At 33.9% G+C, this 24,034-nt stretch overlaps 2 protein-coding genes across 3 annotated transcripts in view; both read right to left on the bottom strand.

The window, feature by feature from the left end:
• LOC111698037 (uncharacterized) overlaps positions 1-4,887 on the bottom strand; it is a 40,288-nt gene extending 35,401 nt beyond the window's left edge. For both annotated transcript variants that reach the window (XM_023468257.1, XM_023468258.1), the window contains exon 1: positions 4,882-4,887. The gene's annotated coding sequence lies outside the window, so the exon portion shown is untranslated. The remainder of the gene's footprint in view (positions 1-4,881) is intronic.
• A 7,584-nt stretch (positions 4,888-12,471) lies between these two features.
• Positions 12,472-24,034, bottom strand: LOC111698050 (uncharacterized). Its single transcript, XM_023468282.1, has 7 exons — positions 23,689-24,034; positions 23,050-23,406; positions 17,488-17,551; positions 16,778-17,080; positions 15,581-15,640; positions 14,962-15,030; positions 12,472-13,632 (listed from the first exon to the last, which is right to left on the bottom strand). The coding sequence occupies exons 1-7, from the start codon at positions 23,736-23,738 to the stop codon at positions 13,543-13,545; spliced, it is 993 nt and encodes a 330-aa protein (XP_023324050.1). The 5' UTR covers positions 23,739-24,034; the 3' UTR covers positions 12,472-13,542.

Here is a 24,034-nt window from a genome sequence, read left to right as displayed (position 1 = left end):
TATAGAGAGGGAGAAAGAGAGATAGATTCTTTTTACATGTGAAGAAGTAACCAATTGAGTGTAGTATAATCGTTATCATACTCGTATGTTAATATTTTTTTTTGTATATGGAATAAAACTTCAGTTGTTTAATTCTAAGCTTAGAATATTAATTTTTGATAATTTGCCTAAAAAGTTACATTTTGCGTAAAACTTGCGGTTTTGCGCAAATATAAAATTTGCGCGAAAATAGCGCAAATTTTGCGCAAAAGATTTAGGCATTTCGTGGAAACCCTAGTTGTGAATAGCAGGTGGATATCCGGCAAACTTCCACCTCCCTTTTCCTATTTCCACGGGGTTTCCTTCCAGTTCCCATGCAAAAGTTATCTTCATCTCTCCCACTTCGTTAGCTTTTTGGTATTCTTCGTTTTCTTCTGTTGTTGGCTCATCTAAATGTTTGGCTCTGGACAAAGCATCTGCATTAATGTTCTCACTTCCTTTCTTATGTATCACGATGAACTCAAACTAAGCCAGTTCCGCGTACTAGTGTTGAAAGATAGTTTTTTTCTGATTTCAAGTTCACAATATACTTCAAACTAGCAGAATTGGTGTAGACTAGAAAGGGGGGCCGGTACTTCAGAATATGTTCCCACTTCTTTATACACTTCACCAGGGTGAGGAGCTCCCCCTTGGCGCTGGAGTAGTGTCTCTCATAACGATTACACTTCCACTCCCAACAACCCAGAAAACATTCTACACCTTCTTGTTTCTGAGACAAAACCCCTGCAATGTTTAAAGACTACCAGTCCGTAGTAAGGATGAAAGGTTCATCTGAATCAAAATCTGGATAAGCTTGGATCCGCCCTGCTGAAAACTCCGCCCTCCATATCTTCAGTCCATACAAATTTCTCCGCCTTCTTAAGACTAATCATCCTGTTGGTCAAAGCTTAGTACCTGGGAATAAAGCCTCTTAATAACCCATGAAACCCAGGAATGACGACATTTCCTTGCAACTGGTGGGACGTGGCCAGATCTGTATATCTTTCACATATTGATCCAACATCTGTACTCCACCCTGACTCACTTTATGTCCTAAATATTCGTTTTCTGCCTGAAATATCTTGGTCTTCTTAGGTTGAATCTTGATCCCTGCCTTTGTATGAGCCTCCACGATACTCTTCCAATGCTTCAAGTGGTCCCAGGTGTCCATGGAGTACACCAGGACATCGTCTAAATATGATAACCAGTACTCCACAGGTAAGTGGGCAAGGGCCAGGTCCAACATCCAGCTGTAGACACTTCTGGCGTTTGACAGGCCAAAAGGCATCCTTATATAACGAAATGTGCCGAAAGGACGAATAAAAGCTGTACAATCCCTACTCCCCTCTTCTATCTGTATGGCGTGATATGCCCCGCAGGCGTTGATTGAAGTGAAGATTTTTGCACCCTTCAACTTTTGCAGATTTTCCTGGTAATTCGTCAGGGGATAAGCATCCTTGATTGTGACATCATTAAGCTGCCTCAGGTCAGTCACCCATCTTGTCCTCCCATCCTTTTACTTCATAGGAACTAGTGGTGATGCCCAGGGACTATTTGCAGGTTCTATAATCCCCTGTTGGATCCACTCATCCAATCGTTCTTTCAAATTTGCATGCTTATTGGGGTTCAATGGCCTCACCTTAGATCTCTTAGGTACTGCCCCTGGTTGTAATCCTATCCGCAGCTTCTATAAATCTACTTTACCATGATGATTAGGGTGAAGGGCTAACATAGAAAAGTTCTCCAAGAAATGTTCGATTACTTCCTCTTTCAGCTTTGCATCTCTATTCAGAATTTTGTTCTCATTTATCTTGAAACTATCCTTGATAAACTTCCTTCTACTCTCTTCTGTTGGAAAATTCGACTCTTGCAGAGAATTAACCGATTCCTGAGAAGTGCACACTTTCTCTTTATCTAAATCAGGTACCGTACTTCCCCTTAGTTCCTCCTTAATCCAGGCTTGTTTGTCTATGCACATACTGTGTATGGTGCCCAGCTTCTGTCCCACACACAACTCTACACACTCATCTGCATGGTTTTCCACATACACTGCTTGTATACTTCCTGACAGGTCATAGGCATTTTCTGGAAGTAGAACTTCTCTTGATCCTCTAAGGGCAATGACTCTACCACTCCAGCACCCTTCCAGATACCTTCTGTTCTCACCTTGACTAATTTCGCACTTCCAGCAGGGATAGTTACCTTCTTAGCCAACCATAATTTCCTCTCTAATACTTCCTCCACTTCACTAATGCTTTTTACTCCCGGTTCCCTTCTCTCCGCTTTCCACACAGCTGGAAGTACTTGTACATAATTCTTGGTTTCTTTATCTACTTTCCTGCCTTTAATCATGAAAGGGAAAAGTTTGCCATAGGCACTGCACAGTCTTGTCAACCTTTCTTGTCCCTTACTTCCGGTAACTAGTTTCACCTCCTTCTCCGTACAGGTTATAGACACCTTCTGTTGCCGAAAAAACTTATACCAAAATTCACAGCATGATTCAGGCCTTCTATCACAATCGGTTCTATTTCAAATCTACGATCCAGGCCATCCAAGTAAAACTTAATTATTTTGCCTTTCCCTAACACTCTCAATCCTTTCCCACCTTTCTCCGCAGTATGCACTCTAGCATTACTTTTCTCTAGCATTTTTCCCCCTATCATCTTCCAGAATTCACTTGACACTAAAGTACCTTTCAATAAATTGCCTGTGTCTACTAAGGCTAACCTTTATATATCTTGTTTAAATAGCTTGAATTTCACATATGAGGTTTTACAGTCGTCTTTCTTGACTAAATTAACATTGTTCAGATGCATGAGAATATTCCTTTCCCATTCTCTTAGTTCGAGCTCTTTATGTCCATTAGGTCTCAAACTACTTCTCACTTCAGGGTTAAAATCATTAGATACCTTCTTAACATTGTCTATATTACTATGACTTACATTCTAACTTTGTCATCTCTAACTTCCGGTACTAATTCACAAGATTCATGAACTTTTGGATTAACAGGAATGTTTATTAAACGATTATAAACTATATTCAAATCATTATGTTCTGCAATCCTAGGAGTTCACGACCGTCGGTCATTGCAACTTCCTAGGAAAAACTGGCTCAGGTGCCAGTGTCTTCAAAACCTCTTGCACAGCTGCCAAAGATTTTGCCATATCCGCCATCTGTCCGCCTCCACAACTGCCATTCTCTCTCCTTCCCTGGTTTCTCTGTTCTCCTCTACATTCCTGTGAAATATGACCCTCTTTCCCACAGTTGTAACACTAAATTGAGGGGCGGGAATTGGCCTTATGAGTGTCACCTCCGTACTTCCTGTTAGGACTCTTCCTCTTCCATTCATCAAACTTCCTGCAATCCCTCTTCTGGTGACCAGGTTTCTTGCAAAAATAACTCACATCTCCGCCCTTGAGGGCATTTATCCCGCTCTCAGCATCCAATTCTTCAGCATCTGACACGTCCTCCACCAGCCCTGGCATGCCGTTGACGTCCATGGGCACCTGTCCCGTCTTCAACATCTTGTTGGCCTTGTTCGTCACACTCCTATCATACCCATATGTGCTCTGTAAGCCTGCCATATCCTGGGCTGGAGCCCTGGGGTCCATATTATAAGTCCTCAGGTTTACTAGTTGGTGATCCAGAACTGCCTTAATCTCCCGTTCATGCTTAATATCTTGAGGCATAAACATCAGGCAAGTTTTCCTCAGTTCATCATTGTATAATCCTAACAGCATATTAGTCTTGAACTTGACTAAACTCCTCCTGGCTGGGGGGTAGGCTTGCACGAATAACCTTAGCTTTTCTGTGTAATACTGACACGCATCTTCATTTCTTGCCTGATTCCTGTGCAAGTATTCCATCTTCCTGCCCTTCTCATCCTTCTCATGAGTGAACTTCTTTAATAATTCTTGAAAGAATTCACCAATCTTGTAGTTGTCAAAAGCTAATCCATCAGGTTTCAACAATACTTTCTCGGACTATGCTTTTCCTGTTATACAGTCTAGCAGCATCCTTTTTATGGCATCATTAGGGATCGTTTCACATTCAAATCTTGACAGATGTTTCTCTAATTTGCCACACCAGTCAAACACTTTACCAGTGTTACCATCGTAGGTTGGGGCTCTGTAGCTAAAATCCAACAATCTCTTCTTATACTCAGCATCCACCCTGTTCAGCTCTCTTAGCGTCAGCCTATCTCCTCTGCCAGCTGCCTTCTCCGCCTTCAGAAAGGACACATAAACTTCTTGAGAATCTTCCGCCTTAGGGCATTCTAGTATTGCAACTACTCTTCCTACATGATCCTGTGTCTCCTGCGATGTCTGGGCGAATGATTTCTCCTTATCTTTCTGCTCAATATTTGCCAATTTCTCCTTAGTCTCCGTCAACTGGGCTTGGAGCAGCTGAAACTGCTGCCTTATTTCCGCCATGCCTTTTATTGCTGTTTGAGATGGTCCCTCCATCTCTAATTCCGATCCAGAATCGTCACTGGCTAAACTTGGATATTCTTGAAAGATGGCCACTGTATTTCCTGTAGCCACACTTGGTTCTCTCACAGGCAAATCCTCTCCTGTTAAAACTTCTCTGGCTAACTCGTTAAACCAGGTTTTCACTTTACTCTTTTTCCGGAATACTTTCAGATTCTCGGGCATCTAGATCTGGTTCATAGGTTGTCCCGCCTGCTGCCACCACTTTTGTATTAAAGTCTAGTCCCAAGATTACGCTACTCAGAGTCTAATTTATCCTCACTAACTCTATCTCTAACTAAAACTCAAGGCTCTCAACTCTAGCCAAAACTCAAGGCTCTATATTCTTCCACATAATACGAAGGTTAATGTAGTACTAAATTTATTTATATACAGGTGAATCAAACTGACCGGATCGGCCGGTTAGAGCAACATTGAAATAGATAAGACATACATTGATAACATAGATAATAAAGATAGGATAGGAAACTCTCTAGATTTATTTTATTTCTGTTTAAACGAAAAGATAGAACAAGTAGTGTTTAATCAAATGGATAGTTCTCATGCATGCCAAATGGTAAAAACAAGTATACATTGAATTCAAGATTTCATTCTGGAATGAAATATAATATTGAAGGAAAACAAGTGAACTGAATTTATGGCAGGACTGCAGTTTCTAGAGCCCAGGATAATATAGTGTTATTTGAGGAAAAAATTTGGATTCAAACTATTTTACGGATGAAAGTTCAAGTATAAGACTGTTCCATTAGATGAATTAGATTTAAAAATCAGATTTGAGGGATTTCCAATAATTTTTAAAAAACAGGAAACACCTAGTCATACACAGGCCAAGAAGTGCCTTCTCTCGCTTAATTTCAGGCATCAAATCCTAAAATAAAAAAAATGCCTAATACTTGTTTCAGAGTTTTATGAATAGTGAAAAGAATTGTCTACAATTTACTGCTACAAGCCTACAATGTCATACTTATAATAAATATACAGTGATACTTTGTATATTGTATACCTTCAGCATCTTGTTTAGAATAGATTCTCTCTTAGGGCTCTGGAGAAAGAAGTTAATTGAATCAGACACTACCAAAATTAGCATCCTTCACACTACCTATTTTTTTTTGATTATAACAAGCATGAGCAGAGCATAGAAAAGTTTCACATTGAATTTTGTATTGTATTTCTCAACAACCCCTTTTTGGAATATCGATCTTTTAGATATAACTGAACATTATTTAGACTTGAAATATTACTTGAAATAAACCAAATAATCTTGTATTCTTCAAGGGTTTTTGTTTGTTGGGTAAGGTTACCGTTATTTAATTTGGTCTGCAATTGAAATTACAGGCATTGCAGTCCCTTTAATTTTCGTTTCTTTTTTAAAATTTTACTTCGGAATCCTGAAGAGTTAGACAACTCAAATTGTTAAATATAAATGATAGAAATTAAAAGATCAAATAAGAAAGGGCAGACAACATTTTCAGCAATAAGTGTAGACGAGCGAGGAGGTTCAAAGCTACAATGATCGCCGTAAAATGATCATAAATTGTATGTTCAAAGTCGTCAATAAGGGTCGTCTTTTACGCAAAGCCCAGCTGTAATAAAAGCACAATTGCAAGTATTTCACCAAAAAAAAGAACTATAATAATTGGTAAATTGGCACTGAAGTACAATTAGATTAATATTTGTCTATCTTTACATAAAATTCAATAATTTTGGGAAATTGGGAAAATTAGTTGTGGAGAAGGACGAGTTAAAGAGAAGGATGGGTTGAGGAGAAGGATGGGTTTAAGAGAATGATGGGTTGAGGAGAAGGATGGGTTAAAGAGAAGGATATGGGTTGAGGAGAAGGATGGTTTTCAAAGGTCTAAAAATTCTAACTCTTTGCTCTAAAATGATTATGTGCGTCGACAACTAGACAAGATATGTGGTCAGGTTTTAAAAACTTAATTAAGATTTTTAACTATTACTGAATCCAATCATGCAACTATTATACGCAGGGGTTTTCACAGACAAAAATTATTTACACTGAGTCCAAAACACAAAAAACGAATTTAAGATTTTTTATTAGAAGTAAACTACATTTGGATATCTCATAAGAATTACTCTGTTTGATGTTGATAATCTGATAATTTTCTAATTACCGGAAATGAAGACGATATTTGATAAACCTCTGATTATTTTCTAATTACCGGAAATGAAAACGATATTTGATAAACCTCTGATTATTTTCTAATTACCGGAAATGAAGACGATATTTGATAAACCTCTGATTATTTTCTAATTACCGGAAATGAAGACGATATTTGATAAACCTCTGATAATTTTCTAATTACCGGAAATGAAGACGATATTTGATAAACCTCTAATTATTTTCTAATTTCCGGAAATGAAGACGATAGGTTATCTCTTAATTCTTATGCTTTATGGAACATCGATAAACTAAAATTAGCACGTTACAGGGCCGGACTGTAAGCGTAAAAACACTCCACTAAACACTATAAATATATCCTCGATCATTGTACTGCAGATTACTGCACTATTACACCCAAAGCTCTGTTGAGGGTGGTAAGTTACTTAATACAAACATGGCAATGCCCGATCTACAACTGTACTCTGAAAAGCTTTGTTTGACCAAGTTTTACTTTTAGAGATTCATGTTTTTGTTTGTTTTAGCTGTTTATTTTCGTTTGTGGTTTCTATGCTCAGAAGAGTCGAGTCAGAAATAAAACGTCATCTTCCTCATTTTTGGTCGGACAAAGCTTTCGAGGGTCTCTTTATAAATCGGGTATTTTTGATATTATTTTATTTAATAGTTCTTTTGATGTGTTATCAAGATAAATATAAATTAAACCTGTACTGAAAACTTTAGAATGAGATATCCTTAATCCCGATTACTTTATCTGAGTATCCATTGGACACACTTTTGATTTTCTTCTTAAACCTTTCTTTCTTGGATATAGTGGAAAAAATCAAAAAGCGGTTTTTTAAAATAAGAGAGTCCCTCCTGTTTCTGTATATTAATCTTAAATGGCGCGCAAAATTTCAAATTTATCGGCATCGTATACGTGCAAAGAGAATAGAATATATATTAGAGAGGAATTTACTAGAAAAAAGTTTTAAACGGCCATTTTGTTGTACTGTTTCCTTACTGCAGGTGTACTTCACATATTTATGCCATTAAACCTTTTGGGCCCTGGAACATAATTTTATAGAAAATCTAAAATTAATATTAAAGGAAAACCAAATTATGAAATAGGCTGGTTTCATAATATACCAATGATCATTTCACATAGACTCTATGCCTTTCACTTTACAAACGATGATTTTCCGTTATAACAATAAATCAAATGATGTTATTTATTCACCTAATTCATTATATGATCAAGCAGTAATCTCAAAATCCACCATTCTGAAGTTTTCAGCTCTGATTGCACTATATTTATAGAACAGAAAGAGTGCGTGAAGCAAAAAATTAATTTAAAATTATAATCTAATGATATCAGATCATATCTATAATATATTTATAGGTATTGTTATTTTATCAAGCAGAATATACTGAACACAAAACAAGTCTTAAAGGAACTGTAATGGTTTCTGCAATTTTAAAGAGGCATGCACGATTTACAACGGTACCCTTTACACCTTTAAATGATAGAGAATGAATTATATATTAAAGTTGTTATAATGAAAATTTATTTTAAGATTGTGGGTTCTCTTCAAAAAGAACTTACGGATTTACAAAAGTAGAGACAATGGAAGGAATTACCAGAATTAAACAATTTTGTATACAAGAAAATAACGATTAGGTTGTATATAAATGCTATATTAAGTGAATTGGACATGTCACTCTATAATTGGAGAGTGATAAAGCTGATAACTAGGAACCTGAATGTCATACACTTCATAATTTTACCCATGAATCCGGTTANTTCCAACCCGGCCCCCTGTTTTTTTTCTAAATAAGTTAAAAACGGCTTTCTTTAGAAAACGCCAAAACTTTTATACTTTTTAAACTTCATAGTTGTGAACAAATTTAATTTTTTTTATGCAAAGGGTAGGGTGGAGGACAGTCAAATGGCTGGTCTGTGTTTTTAAAAAAATCATAAATGGTTAATAACTGTTTTATTTATAAAGCCACAAGACTAACATTTACATGTTTAAAAAGCCCTTAAAAATGGATGCAATAACATGTGTCAAAAGTAAAATTATTTTTGAACATTTGTTCGATGCACTTTTTAAACTTTAAAAAAAAATCTGCCCTTGCACCCTAACTTTAAAGATAGATGACTCATTTATGTTTTAATAAGGAAGTATTGAAAAGTTGAACTATGGACTAGGGATAGCCCAATCGGGATACGGTTAAATAGAATATTCAACTTTTACAATGTCAAAGGTGTCAGTGTACACCATCAGGTTGCAAATTTATAAAGATGCGAAACAGTAATTTATGGAGAGTGTTAATTTTCTCTCTTGCTGACTTTAGCCCGGATAATCCTGTATAGATTGTTATGCGTAATCCTTCCCACGTATATATATATATATTTGAATACACAATACGATTATGATACAAAAGATGAATCATTTCATAAAACCTCCGTTTTTAAGGATTACAATAATTGAAAATACAATAACCAAGAAGTTTCATGAAAAAAAAAGGAATTGAGTTCAAAGATCAATCCTTGCAACAAGATGTACTTTAATGCATCAGTCAAATCCATCATCACCCACAATTCAAGTTTAGAAAATATAATATTAGGGTGCAAGTTTGATTTTAAAACTGTTAAAAGTACATTATTTTCTCTAGATGTTCTCTAAGGTTATCAATTTTAGATGATACATGACATTGGTAAATAGTTTTAAATGTAGTCTTCCATACAATGTTTTAGATATTGCAGTTCTTTTGCTCTTGCTCAAGTATATTTTACTATAATATGACTCCTATATAATATCTTTATTATTGTCTTTGGTATTAAACAACTTAACAAATGGAAGAGAACACTCCAAACTATTTACCAACTGTCATGTTTCGTGGGACACCCTGTAGTTAGATTCGTTTAACAGAAACTTTTAACATTTTTAGACTTTTAAAAGGTTTTGCGACAATTTGAGAAGGTTCCAACGATTTAAAATTGTATTCTGTATAAGTTTGTTTGTATCAAACATGCAAATTTAGTATCCTATGTAAAACTATAAGGCAAAAACTATCGTTTTAAATATTCTTCTGGAGTAACAAATATGCATGTTTGAAAAAAGCAAACTTCTATAAAATAAAGTTTTAAAATGTTGGAACCTTCTCGTATTGTCGTAAAACCTTTTAAAATTCTAGAAATAAAAAAAGTTTCTGTAAAACAAANTTTGTTTATTGTTAATTGTTTACTTAAACATATGTTTAATATACATGTAATATATTATTTACATATTTAAGTCAACACTATAAAGCCAAATTTTCATGCAAAGAATATAATTTTATTAAAGTTTACAATAAACTACTCGTTATTCAAATTTAATTATAATCGACGACATTGCTCTACAATTTCCTTGACTGTAGTCATGTTGTGTGTCTGTACCAGAAGAGTGTGTGTCAGTTTACTGTACTGGTCTGCAAAGCAGTGCGACAATCACAAAATACTCCTAATCTAGTGGCATTTCCAAATTGTGGTCCGCCAGCTTTGTGCTTTCAATATTTTCAGAGGTTTGATTTTGTTCAGAATTAGATCATTTTGGTTTTATTTAAGAAATTTGAAATCTGAACAAATGCACAGGGTGTCCCAAAAAACATAGGAATTCAGTGACGAATTGGATATCGTCTTTGTTATGAATTAGCATTGCAATACCTAATTTCAAACCCATGATATTATTATGTCTGCTAGAGTAAACGGCTGTAAAGATGTGTCCTTAATGTCTCGGCAAAATTAACAGTGAAGACGGACAAGTTTACTCTGTTTGTATACTGTAATTTTATTTTTTTAATAAGTAAAACCATATGCAGTCAAAACACAAAAAAAAACAAATAGTAAACATAACAAACGATAAACCTTACGGATTACAGCTTTCTCAAAATGTATCAATATACTAAATCAAAGAATTATATAAAAAGACAATATCGAATTCGTCACTGAACTCCCATGTTTATTGGAACACCCTGCATGTAAAATTTTTGTGAGTCAACTATTTGCCATAATACCCCGAAAATAACGTTGAATTGGCATATCATGAGAAGTAAAGCATATTTATGCAAAACAAACCCTTTTCAACATAGTTTATATGCAAATTAGATCATTAAAACCAAAGGTTGGGTAAATATGTTTTTCAACCCACAACACAACCTTGATGAGAGGATGTAGGGGGGGGCACAGTGGTTCCACAGAGGGGGAACTGGGGTGGTTGGGGTAGTGGGGTAAATTATGGGTAAATTCAGAGATAAGAGATTCACAGAGATCGATTAACACCAATAATATGCGATATTTTCGACAGCATGTTCTATTGTGTTCAAGTACTGTAAACGACCAATCAGGAGACATCTATATTCAGGGATATTTAAGGATCTTTTGAATAAGAAATGCGAAATCTTTAAAAATGTACAATATTCATAAACGTTATGTTTTATGTTTAAAATTGGAGTATATCTTTAAAAGTTGTAAAATTTAACCCCTGAATGCTACAAATGGCCGTGAGATGTCAGTCAAAAAACATTACATGGAACCGTAGCATGGCGTGCCAGGACACTATAGGCCTGCTCAGCCTATCCAAGTAGATTGCATGAACAGTCTGTATAGTCCGTGGGTAAATTTAATTCATGTAAAAAAACCCTGAAAATTACCCTGGTATTTGTAATAATCGCTTTATATAGTTGTCGTCGCATTTATGAATAAAAGGAAGATCAGTTTCCATGCCCAACCTTCGATTGATGCTGCACTGATTTTCTCTTTGGTTCTTTTTGTGTATGTGTTTTTTTTAAATGTTATAATTCAATTAAAGAATTTGGTTAACAGGGGGGCTCAGCTAAAACAGCCCCAGGCTATTGAGTCCGCCTGCTGCGGAAACTAATATTTTACATATTGTGATTTTTAAAAATAAATTAGTAAATATTGTTTTTTTTCTGCAGAAATAAATGATTTGATTTGATTTGATTTGATTTTAATTTGATTAATATCAAGCTGTTAAACAGCATGGATACACATAAACATAAAGGACAATTGAGAAACTTTGAATTTAAATAGCTTCTCTTTGAATTAGTTTGTGAGTCGAATAAAGCTTGTTAACAATCAAAACTTAGATAAAAAGTCGTGTTTTTGTATTTATTTAACCGTCTAGAACTGTAGGATTATTTATTGTTAGGATAATAATGATTAATCTCATCTCACCAAAATAATTCAGAAAACTAATGTAAAATTTATTTTGAAATGTAATCTTTGCACTTTTACAAAGCAAAATTGTTGTTAAAATACATGCACAACGGTTTTATTTCTAAGATACAAAACTATGCACATCTTACTTGTATTAAGTTTCATAATAAGGAGATAAAATTGTACAATTACAAGGCACAATATGAACACGGTGGCAAAAACTAGGAGAATCGGGGAAAATATATTGTACAGTACAGTAACGTACAAACAGTATTGTACAGTACATTAATGTTCATACAGAAGGCAAAAACAAGAATAAATAGAAAATGCTACAAACACCCTTCTTCAACAGGAAAATTAATTGTGAGGTTGGGTAATATTTTGTTTAAAAGTTGTGGTTGGGAAGAACTGAGTTCCCTCCCTCCAACTCATAAACAGAGCATGATGAGGAGGAATAGCTGCACTGCTCTTAATCAGATATAAACACAAATATTATGACGTTAGAAAAATAGCACTGAATGAATCAGACAATGGCAGTCACAAAAAATGTGATATCAGTCGATTCATCAGTTTGTTTGATTGATTTGGTGATTGTATACCGTGATAAAATGTGCTATCGCATATTNATCACAGCCTAGAGTGAAGATACAGTGATGACATAATCCAATCTACAGACTGATTTCCCACATCTGCAGAGAGAAGGATTGATTTCCAACTTATTGATCTTAGGACTGATTTTCTTTTATCTAAAAAATAGAACTGATTTCCTAAATCTAGATAATAGGACTGAATTCCTAAATCTAGAATAGGACTGATTTCCTATATTTAGATGATAGGACTGAGTTCCTACATTTAGATAGTAAGAATGATTTTCTCTATCTAGACCTTAGAAAATAGGACTGGTTTTTTATACATCTAGGTAATAGGTCTGGTTTCCTATATCTAGTCATAAGGACAGATTTTCTACATTTAGATTATAGGACTTATGTCTTACATTTAGATTTTTGGACTGATGTCCTACCTCAGATATAAGGACAGATATCCTACATCAAGATGTAAGAAAGATATCCTACATCAAGATATAAGGACAGATATCCTACATCAAGATATAAGGACAGATATCCTTTATCTTGATTTAATTAGACTGAATTCCTCTATCTAAATGTAAAACACATGATCTATTAAATGTAATGGTCCCTAAATCTTTAAGAAAGAAATATGTTTCCTTGCATCATTTTGACAAGAACAAAATTTGTGCTGATATTCAGCGAGATCTTTGGCACTAATAGCAACCGAGAGCACAGTGCTGGTTTAGCTTTTTGTACATATCTATGAGACAGCTGATGAACTGCTTAGTTTACTCTGATAACAGCAGCATAAATTTGACAAGCCATGACAGCTTCTACACATCTGACAAAATGACAGCTGCATAACATCTGAAAAGCCATGACAGCTGTGTAACATCTGAAACTGGCCAGTAGCCAAAGCTGGATCATCCCATTAAGCTGACACTGACCGCTGTAAGCAGTATACAGTGACACCTTTAAGCAGCTTGCGGTGGCAGCGTTTAACCAAGACAGTCTACAGCTCGCTGCTACTGCTATGACAGCTTTGACTAGCATACCTGCTGCGAAAGCTGTTTATCATGTTGTCTGTTACAGCTGTGGCTATAGCATACCAACTGTGACAGCTGTTTATCATGTTGTCTGTGTGCCGAAGAATTTCTGTAAAATATCTGAAATCTGTCCCTGATTCAAGATACCATCAACTGCTGTGTATCTTACACCCTGAAAATATTGATAATATAATATAAACTATTGTGGTAGGCAATTTTACCAAAACAATGAAGAAGACTTTCGAATTCAATTTTGATTTAAATTACGCTGTTAAACAGCATGGATACACAGAAACAAAGAAGTCAAGCGAATTTATTATTCAAAAAAGCTTCTCTTTGATTACATTTAAACTTGATTGTAAATCGAAACATAGCTTGTTAACAATCAAAAGTCGTCTTCATTGTAGTGTTATAATCGCTTACCACCGTAGCTGAAGTGCCCGCGGCGTTTACTGTGAAATTTTAAAACTTAATTTGAACTTTGAAAATTAAATTTGGTTCAGCCGTTTGTCTAGCTATATCTAAAAAATAAATATGCAAATAAATAGACATGAGTAAGAGCTTTCTTATATATAATACAAGACATCTGTAACTAATGATTGTTGCTCTTTCATTGATTTCTGTTCGTCGATTTTGATGAATCCAAATTTTAAGGCACATTTTTTAAATCCTAACATCCATAAACCTTCTCTGGGATCATGTGAGGTTCCACAAAAATTTGGTAAAGTCGTTTAGACGTTCATCGGAAACGATCAAACAATTAAACAATCAACCAAACAGAGAAGCAAAGTAAATATAGATTAATAATTTCTCTAAAATTCAAGTTTTCCATCTCTATTTCCCTTACAATATAAAACTGTTTACAGTATTATTATTTTTAAAAATCACAAAACCTCTTCTACCTCTTCCGGGGTATTTGATAAAAATCGCATAACAATTAAAATGTAAAATGCTATTTATTCTTTTCTTTCTTTTCAACATATTATTGATTTTTTGGAAATGTAACGGAAATTGTATTAATCCATTTTTATATTGTTTTCAGCATGTAATTATAGCTCAAATATTTTTAAATTTTGGGAAATTTAAGTTTATTTTTTTTCATTCGTGCAGAACAGGCTATCGTTTTTTAGTTCTCGATGAACGACCGTTCATTGATTTGCCCGAACAAAGCCAAATTGTTTACAAAATCATGTGTTCATCAAAACAATGCCCATTTCTAGACTGAGTGTGTGTGTGGCCAGGATGAAACCTATTGTTTGGTGCGGGTATATCTAATTAATAACCTATTTATCAAACAAATGTAATCTAATGTCGTGCTCTATACTCAGATAAAAACTCAATTTGAAGTTTAAGCCAGGCACTTAGAATTTTAACATTCATTCAACATTTTTTGGTTCAGATGCTTTGGGCTTAATAATACCCTGTCTGTCTTTCTATTTATCTATCTATCTATCTATCTATCTATCTATCTATCTATCTATCTATCTATCTATCTATCTACCTGAAGTGTCTGTCCGCTGTTTAAACTAATTGTCCCGACTTCTCCAATAATAAAATCGCCAGCTTTAGCCTAAACATAACATTTAATAAAACTATGTTTCATTGTAAAATATTGTTTTTATTCTTAAAAAAGTATTCAAACTGTTCAAGCACTTTTATTATTAATTAATTTATTTAAACTGAATTTTAATAGGAATGATTTGTCTAGTGTCACCAGACCATACTCTTTTTAAAAAAAGATCATATAGATCATCAGTTCATAGCGCATTTCAGTATCAAAAAAAAAAAAGTTTTGTTTCCAGAATAAATATTTTCCATTTTTTATTGCACTAGTCCTAATCATCCCTAATATTGTATCAAATATAAAGATATTCTGAGAATAAATTATTAAGAAATTATAAATAAAAGTATTAAAGGGTTTCTGACAATAAAAGATATTTTATTGGTTTCTACAAAATATTTAGATTTGAACACATTTTTATACTAATCTGTACTTTGTAAATCTTAGATTTGAACCCATTTCTATACTAACCTGTACATTATAAATCTTAGATTTGAATACATTTCTATACTAACCTTTACATTGTAAATCTTAGATTTGAACACATTTCTATACTAACCTGTACATTGTAAATCTTTGTTTCATCCTTATTTGAAAAATCAACTGTTAAATCATCAACCTAAATATTTACAAGATTAACTGTGAAATCATCAACCTAAATATTTGCAAAATCAACTGTTAAATCATCAACCTAAATATTTGCAAAATCAACTGTTAAATCATCAACCTAAATATTTGCAAAATCAACTATTAAATCATCAACCTAAATATTTGCAAAATCTACTGATCAATCATCAACCTAAATATTTGCGTTCAACCGTTAAATCATCAACCTAAATATGTGCAAAATAAACTGTTAAACCGTTAACCAAAACATTTAAAAATATACTGTTAAATCATCAACCTAAATATTTGCAAAATCAAATGTTAAATCATTATTTTAAATATTTGTAAAATCAACCGTTAAATCATCAACCTATATATTTGCAAAATCAAGTGTTAAATCATCAATTTAAGTATTTGCAAAAGCAATTATTGAATCATCAACATAAGTATTTGCAATATCCACCCTTAAATCATTAACCTCAATACTTGCAAAATCAACTCTAGGTAAAAATTAAGTCAAAAGTGTACAAAATTTATTTAACTTTTGAAAACTTTCCAATCTAATTTTAAAAAACAGATTTCTTTTTATAAAGACCATTTTTTACTCGTATACATGGCTCCAGATCAGGTAGACAAAGTAATAGGGTTGACGAGCACTAGGCTTCTAACAAGTTGGTAAGTGTTGGGTTTTAGAAGCGCAAAACCGAAATGTTCATGTAAAATGCACAATATGGACTCAAAAAAATAGTTGTATTTTCATGACTACTGAGACTACGTATACTTCCTTTCTGTGACCACTTGACCCACTGTGCACAATTGATGATGCAGACAATAAAAAGGCATAATAACCCCAAAATCTTCATCTTGATTGATTGATTAACACAAATTATAAAGCAATAAACAGCTGTATGATTAGTCAATCCCTTCTCTGCTTTATAGGCAGGATGATCATAAACTACCTGATCGATCTGAGGCCGAATTTAAAGAATTTAAGCCCCGGTTTAAATTTAAGCCACGGCTCAAATTTTATTGGTTTCACTTAATTTTGTATAAAATTTTTCAAGATTTAAGCCGGCGCTCTTTTGAAACCGGTTTTCGGGGGATTTTAGACGCGGCTTAAATTCATTAAATTTGGACACTGAGCTCCTACCTTTAGATCATCTTCATAGTTGTCTTCCTCCCTATACTGTCCTGGATGCAGTTCAGTGTACTGCCCTGGATTGATTTCATTGTACTGACCAGGATTCACTTCTTTGTACTGTCCCGGGTGTAGCTCTGTGTACTGTCCCGGATTGACCTCATGGTATTGACCGTTGAATATATCTATTGTGGTGGTTTCATAGTCCTCGTCCTCCTCCTCCTCCTCGTTCTTTTCAGCCTTCTCCTCCTTTGTCACTGTTTCCATGACCCACTTCCTGTTGTCATCAAAGTCCGTATCCTCTGCTTTCTCATTCTGTAGTTTAAACCATGCTCAATATTCAGTCAAACAAAAGGGGAAAATTATTTGAAGATTTATATTTTTTGGGGGAACATTTTTTTCCATTCTGTTTTTGAATTTTGTGGAATAAAATTAAAAAAGATTCAGAAAACTTTAAATTTTATGAAACTATTTGTAATTGTCCGATGATACTGAACGGATGAGCGCTTGCAAGTTCTAAGAACATGAAACTCTATAAGTAAGTCCTGAAAACTAATCACGAATGGCGTTGCTTTCTGGGAATTTATTTAATACAACTTTAGATGTAAGCAAAAATAAACAAAAGTTTAATTTATCTGAAATTCAAAGAATAATCAAAATATTTAGGATTTTGATCACTTCATTATTAAGTTCTAGAATAATGAATGAAATGAGCAGGTTTCCTGGGTTTCTTGAAGAATATTTGAATTATCATCCTGCTTTATAATCCTGGGCTCTCGCTCTGGGCTAGAATTATGATTACTTTAATTAAGGTTTATACTTTTAATTTTACTTGAAAACATGCAAGTTTTTGTTTTACAATATGTAGGCGTGCTGCAACATTTAAAAGTGAGTTTGAAATTTTTAACCTATAGGCTGTTATCATGCGCGCCTTAAATATTGCATCATATGTTCCAGTAATCTTTCTTTTGATGAGGCAAAAGCTTTAAACTTCGACCAGCTTAAAACCTTTTCTTTGCTCATGTAAGTTTTACCAATAAACGAGGTTAAAAGTTAAGTTTGATCGATTGTCATGATTCTAGCGTAGATTTAAGAATTTAATCAGAATTTGTTTGTTTAACATTTTTTTTACACAGAAAATGATGCCTATCTCATACTTAATATAAAATTCAAATGTGATCTAACTAGAGAGATATATAAAAGGTTCTTGTAAATAGTTTTAATTTGTAAATTGTAAATATAGATTTAGAAGTTAGAACCCGAAAAGAAACAAATCATCTATGTTGATTGTTGATAAGTAATTGTTGAAAAGAAAAATATAAAATTTTATATTCAAACCTTATTCATCATAGTTCTTTCTTTTCTTTCTTTTTTGTATATTTAATCCTTAGATGAATCAAATTTAGAATCTGATTTCAAAAGTCAAGACTATGTTCATGTCTCAAAACATTAGCTCACTTTTGATTAACTATTTTCATCTTTTCAAAAAAAATATGAATTGAAATAGATGTGTTGGATTTAGGTCCAGTTACATAGGATAAACTATCTTGGGTTGCAGGAGCTTTGAGGGAGGGTGGATGGGTTGGCTTCTAAATATTTTGTAATACAAGCCAGGAAATTACAACTTTCAAAACGGAAATCTAGCCCCCCCCCCCATTACTATCTGTCCAATGAGAATTGAATAGAAGGAGGGGGCGATAGGGTTTCCGTACACTTTGCTGTGAAGTTTTTGGACTGCTGAAGAACTATTTTTTGAGTAACAACAATAATAAAGATTGTAAACAATAACACAAATGATAAACAGACATCTGGCGAATCTCTGGCGTTAGATGAATATTCATCGTATACTAAGTCATGTTTGTTCACATTAGATCGGCTGCTTTTGTTATTGTTACGCAAAAAATAGTTCTTCCGCGGTCCAAAAACGTCACAGCAAAGTGTACGGAAACCCTATGGCCCCCTCCTTCTATTCAATTCTCCTTGTGTAAGTCCATAGTTTATAATGATGATATGTTAAAAATATAACACCTGTAAAACTGGATTTTGAATATCTGATGAACAGACTGAAGAAGCGTAATTTCAAGTTCAACTGAAACGCTCTTTGTTAAGCACTTTATTAATGGCGCTGTTCTATATTTTAGATACTTATGTACTGGTTATGTACAAAATTGATAGAACGGGGGCGGGGGGGGGGGGGTCCAAAAATTGTTTACTTTGACGGACCCAAAGCATGCACATTATCATTGTTATTGAATAGAAGCACACGCACATTATGTACATTATTTAGGCATGTTTTCCGCTCTTTTGCAGACTAAAATTTTGAAAGTGTTTTTTTACTAATGCCGTTGATAGTTTAATATACTATATTGTTTTTGCTCAGGTCGTCTTTGTATTGCACCCGGGCCAAATATTACGGCCCGGTACACCGGTCTAACGCTACACCGGGTTTCAGATAGATTCAACAGCTATTTAACACATTTACACACAGAGCTTTCTCTTCTTCAACAATCAATCAAGATTTCAAGGATACACAGTTTCAGTAGAAGTTTATATTTCTATTTACTGATAGCGCCGATTGAAGGATTCATAACTCTGATTGGATAATGATATAGAAAGAAAGATAGATGTTACCACAATACTATTTCTACTGGTTCTGAATAGACATCAAACACAAGACTGAACTGTGATTGGATCAGGCGCTAATGGACTCGGCATACTGGAGTGGATACCGTTGTTAGTCGGGCATAGTCCTCTTTGCAAGGAGGGTCACTTGAAATTACACTACAGTCCCTTTAATACGTTAAAACTTGACAGCTCATCAGAAAAATCTTCCAAACCTTTTTTTTATATTTACAAATCCTGCAACGGGATATATCTTGCAATATTAAACAACAATTCTTTTTAGATAAGTTGCATGCTTTAAAAATTTTATTTTAACAGTTTGTTCCTTAGATCAAATGACCGAAATTGTAATGGTATATATAATATTATAAAATAAGTATTCAAACCATGATTTATAGAATTTATATTGTATCGACATTAGGCATTCTTCAGGATACTCTTATATATAACCAAAACTTTGCCTGATAAACATTAATATAGAGTAAAATACCAGCTGTTTATATTGTGTTGAAGTTAAAACATATCCATAAATTAACCAGATAATTAAGACAAGTAATTACTTTTTTAAACCAACAAAAAGTATTAAACGGTACAATTGTGTAGGGTCACTTGTAATTTCGACGACTGTCCATATAAGAACTAAAACGCCAACGAATCTGATTGATTATTTACTAGCTAAAGTATGGAAGTGTGTAGAACAAGGGAGAGGATGCAGAGCCGCTATGAACCCCGCAAAATTGAATCCAAGCCTCCGTATTCGCAGATGAGTATTTAAACTGACCTGGCGCTACCCTAAACGTTAGAATAGATATTATAGAAGTAATAAATAAAATTTTTTAATAACATATTTAATCTTTGAATAGTAATGCAGTGTTTTCTAGAATATACAAAAAATACTGCATAACTATTAAAATACAAAATTCATTTTCAAAAATGTTATGCTTTACTTTTATAATATTTATTCTAAAGGAAATGGGCAGAGCCAAGTCATTTTAAATTCTCATCTGTGAAGGTTGGAGATCATTTGGCGGGGCTCATGGCGTCCCCCTGCACCTTCTCCCTAGTAGAACTAAATTTACACTGCTGAGATCAAATTATCATGTTTACGGATTCGTTACACTAGGTTTTCCTCTAAATCAATAGATTGAAATATCCATAGATTTGTTCCTGTCATACAATAGATTAGATTCTGTCCAAATCAATAAAACAGGAACCAAGGGGGGGGGGAGATTTTCTGTAATAGTAAATTATAAAAAACAATGTTAAAAGGTCTGTATATGTAATTTCAATCTGTGTTATCCTTGATCAAACAAAGGTTTAAATGATATACCGTTGTGAATCGGACATGCCCCTCTATTAAAGTTTAGGTATCATAAAAGTTAAAATACGGCCGCGCGCGCTTACTTTAAACTTTGAAACTTGGATGTGTCGTCTTTGTGAAAATGTAGGACGATCATTATACCTGTTTTGGTTCTACGGTTCTACGTTTTCATCAAATTTAATTAACTTGTAAAATTCCAAAACTAGATAAAACTTCAAAGGATAGAGGTAAATTTATGTCAATATTTTTGTACACAAACAAAAAAGGAACTTTTGTTTTTATTTTCTAATCCTGATATTTTTACTACCTCAGGATGTAAACCTATATGATATTCAATTCAGGGTTACCCACAAATGATGAGTCTGTTAAGACGACCTGAAACTTCTAAATTATGCGGATCCCAATGTTGAATTAAGGGTTCAGACCTGATTATATGGTTATTTTTAATGGATTATTTAATGATTTAGAAAAGAAGAAACAAGTTTACAGTTGTACAGAATCATAAATGAAAGAAAAAAGACAGTATAATTTCAGTAGAGTCGTCTCCATGAAGGCTTACCATTTGTGGGTAACCCTGTACTAGCTACAACATTATATGTTTAATTAATCTGTTCGAATTCAGAGTTTGAAATATCAAATGTTCTTGACATCAGGTTGTATAAAGATATACTTAGGATTACCTTTGTGACAAGTGTTTAGTTCCAATTGCATTCAGTCAAAATTTTAATTAATTTCAAGAAAAAAAATAATTTAGATTGAAGTTTGTTTTAATATCTATAATAGCTTCTCTACCTCGTTATTTCTTAAACTCTAGGCTGATTGTTTAATGATAACGTTGTTTTGGGAAACATTGATTTATTAACTTTCAGATTAGCTCCCAACCCACCTCCCCCCCCCTATAGTATTTCAGACTCTACATTTCATAAATCAAGTAAAGCTAAATTAGATAAATACTTAGATCTTCGCATAGACTGCCAGGGTTTAGCTTTGTAATACTGAAAAGGGACTACACACGTAATTCTAATAGACAAACATGTTCAAATGATGCCACACGGTACATATCAAGGATAAGTTCAATATCCTTATTTATCTATTGCAAAAACGATTATTTTCTTATAAAGTTTCTCTGTAGTCTGTACATTGACATTCTGACCTATACTCAAGAGACAATAAAAAATATTTCCGTTTTTTTAAAGATTGAAAACTGGAGACATCTTCCTTATTGTTACTCAGATAGAGGTTAAAAGAATACCGCTGTGAATCGGACATCATCTCTTTTATCGGAGGGTCTGATGAATATTCGTCTACAAACCCTTTAAGCCGTGTCTGTGAATAAATTACCATGTTTCTCTTTATGTACTTGTTGCAAATTTGTTAACTTTTTTCTGGTTGTTATCTGTTTATTTATCAAGTTTGTGATATATGCAATATGCATACAAATTAGAAATACTTGCATTAGTAAACACAAGATAAATGGTGGAACAAATAAATGTCTTCTTATTTTTTTCAGTGACGACTATTCTTTTTCTTTAACGATTTCAAAATCAATAAAATCTTCCATGCATTCGTTAACGGATTCTTTTATTAATAGTAAAAAAACTCGTTAACGGAACGTTGCCTAGCCCTAAATGTGCCAATGTTAATGAAAATAAATAAATGCTGGTTTTTCATTATTAATATTTAAATGAATCAATTAACATACGTGATACATTTAGATTGTTTGTCAATACGTGTATATCTATAACCAGTGCGGCCAACAAAAACGTTTGAGCTCACATGGTCCTAATGCTTTCAGTAAACGTTCGGTCGTTAAAATTCTTCCTTCAAAAATAAGATTAAAATGTTACCTCTGAGAATGAGATTTAAAAATTTTGCCTCCAACAAATGGTATTGTTTATCAATACTCCTAGAACTAGAACACGGATACTAAACCTGATTCTCAGGTTTATAAAGAAGAGATTAGACATAATACATATAGTTGGATAGTATGAGTGGGTGACAGTTTATAAGATAGAGACATTTTAAATGACTAAATCTAACAGCCGTTAACCCCCCCCCCCACACAAATATTCCAAACCAAAAGGCTGCATAGGATTTGAAGATACTTTGAACTTTTAGTTTAACTGCAGTTACGTTAACTTTAAATAAATTCTTGCTTTTTATTTTTCAGATAATGCAGCTTTTGTCCATATTTGGAAGCTACAAAATCAGCAAGTTGAATACACAACAACGCAAGATAAAAGGCAATCGTTTATGTTTTGCTTATAAATATATATACATGCTACTTTTACCATGCACTCTTCAATACCTTTATTTAGCAAAGTACAATTTATATGTTTACCTGGAGAGTAAAGTTGTTGTTTCAGCTTCAATTTTCCAACCCCATCTATCATCTTCAGTTGTCAAATCATACTCTATAGAACCCTCTGCTGACTCAGAATCTACATAAACATCGTCTACCCCAGAATCTACAGAATCCCTCTGCAACCCAGAATCTACATAAACATCGTCTACTCCAGAATCTACAGAATCCTTCTCCAACCCAGAATCATCCTCTTCAAGATTCCGTGGTGTTCTCAGTAGATGGACTGGTGACAAGGTTGTTGACATGTCACCATACATCATTGTTGTTGTTTTTCTATGCTGTTGCAGTACATCAGCTACAGATTTAGATTCACCAACATCCAGATCATCAAGTCTGAAATAAGTCAAATGTTGAGAATGTTTCAGTGTGTGGATCCATGTTGGAATGAAGGGACTGTAACCGTAATTTCAAGTGAAGTGAATGCCCGATTCACAACGGTACCCTTGAACCCTTCTTCAAATAAATAATATTTTTTCCAGGTTTTAAAGATTGTATTTCTAAAAATTACTTTATGTTTTCTGCAGTAGAAATTTTCAGAGTCCCTAAACGACGTAATTTTCAGGAAAGTTTGTTTGCTGGGACCTGGGAGTCAACTGAACTGTTAAGAGTGCTTACCTGTACATACTGGGAGCAGCTTGCACTTCAGCTCTTTTTGTATAGTACATCGATGTTTTTAAGGGTGTTGTTGTTGATGTTGTTGTTGATGTTGTTGTGGTTGTTGTTGTTGTTGTGGATGTTGTTGTGGTTGTGGTTGATTTTAAGGGTAAGGATAAAGAAATGGATTTTAGTTGACGTCTGAGTTCATCAATGAGAGAAAGTGTACTTGACTCTTCTGTTATTGTTGTTGGTATGGTAGTTGGATTTTCCCATGAAATGATGGTTGTTAAATCTAGAATTCTTGCATATTTTTCTCCTGTTTTTGGAAAAGTTACAGCCTCAGCAGCTGTTGTTGTTTTGTTGA

The sequence above is a fragment of the Eurytemora carolleeae genome, unplaced genomic scaffold, assembly GCF_000591075.1.
Source record: "Eurytemora carolleeae unplaced genomic scaffold, Eaff_2.0 scaffold172, whole genome shotgun sequence".
NCBI lineage: Eukaryota > Metazoa > Arthropoda > Copepoda > Calanoida > Temoridae > Eurytemora > Eurytemora carolleeae.
The sequence above is the reverse complement of the archived record's forward strand: the minus strand, read 5'-3'. Positions and strand labels throughout refer to the sequence as shown.

Excerpts from the sequence above, each read along its gene's own strand:
- LOC111698050 (XM_023468282.1), bottom strand. The coding sequence starts at position 23,738 with ATGTACTATACAAAAAGAGCTGAAGTGCAAGCTGCTCCCAGTATGTAC. Across the intron at positions 17,081-17,487 it reads ATATTCTTCAAGAAACCCAG|AATGAGAAAGCAGAGGATAC; the intron begins GAAACCTGCTCA and ends TTTAAACTACAG. Across the intron at positions 13,633-14,961 it reads ACAGCGGACAGACACTTCAG|GGTGTAAGATACACAGCAGT; the intron begins GTAGATAGATAG and ends CAATATTTTCAG.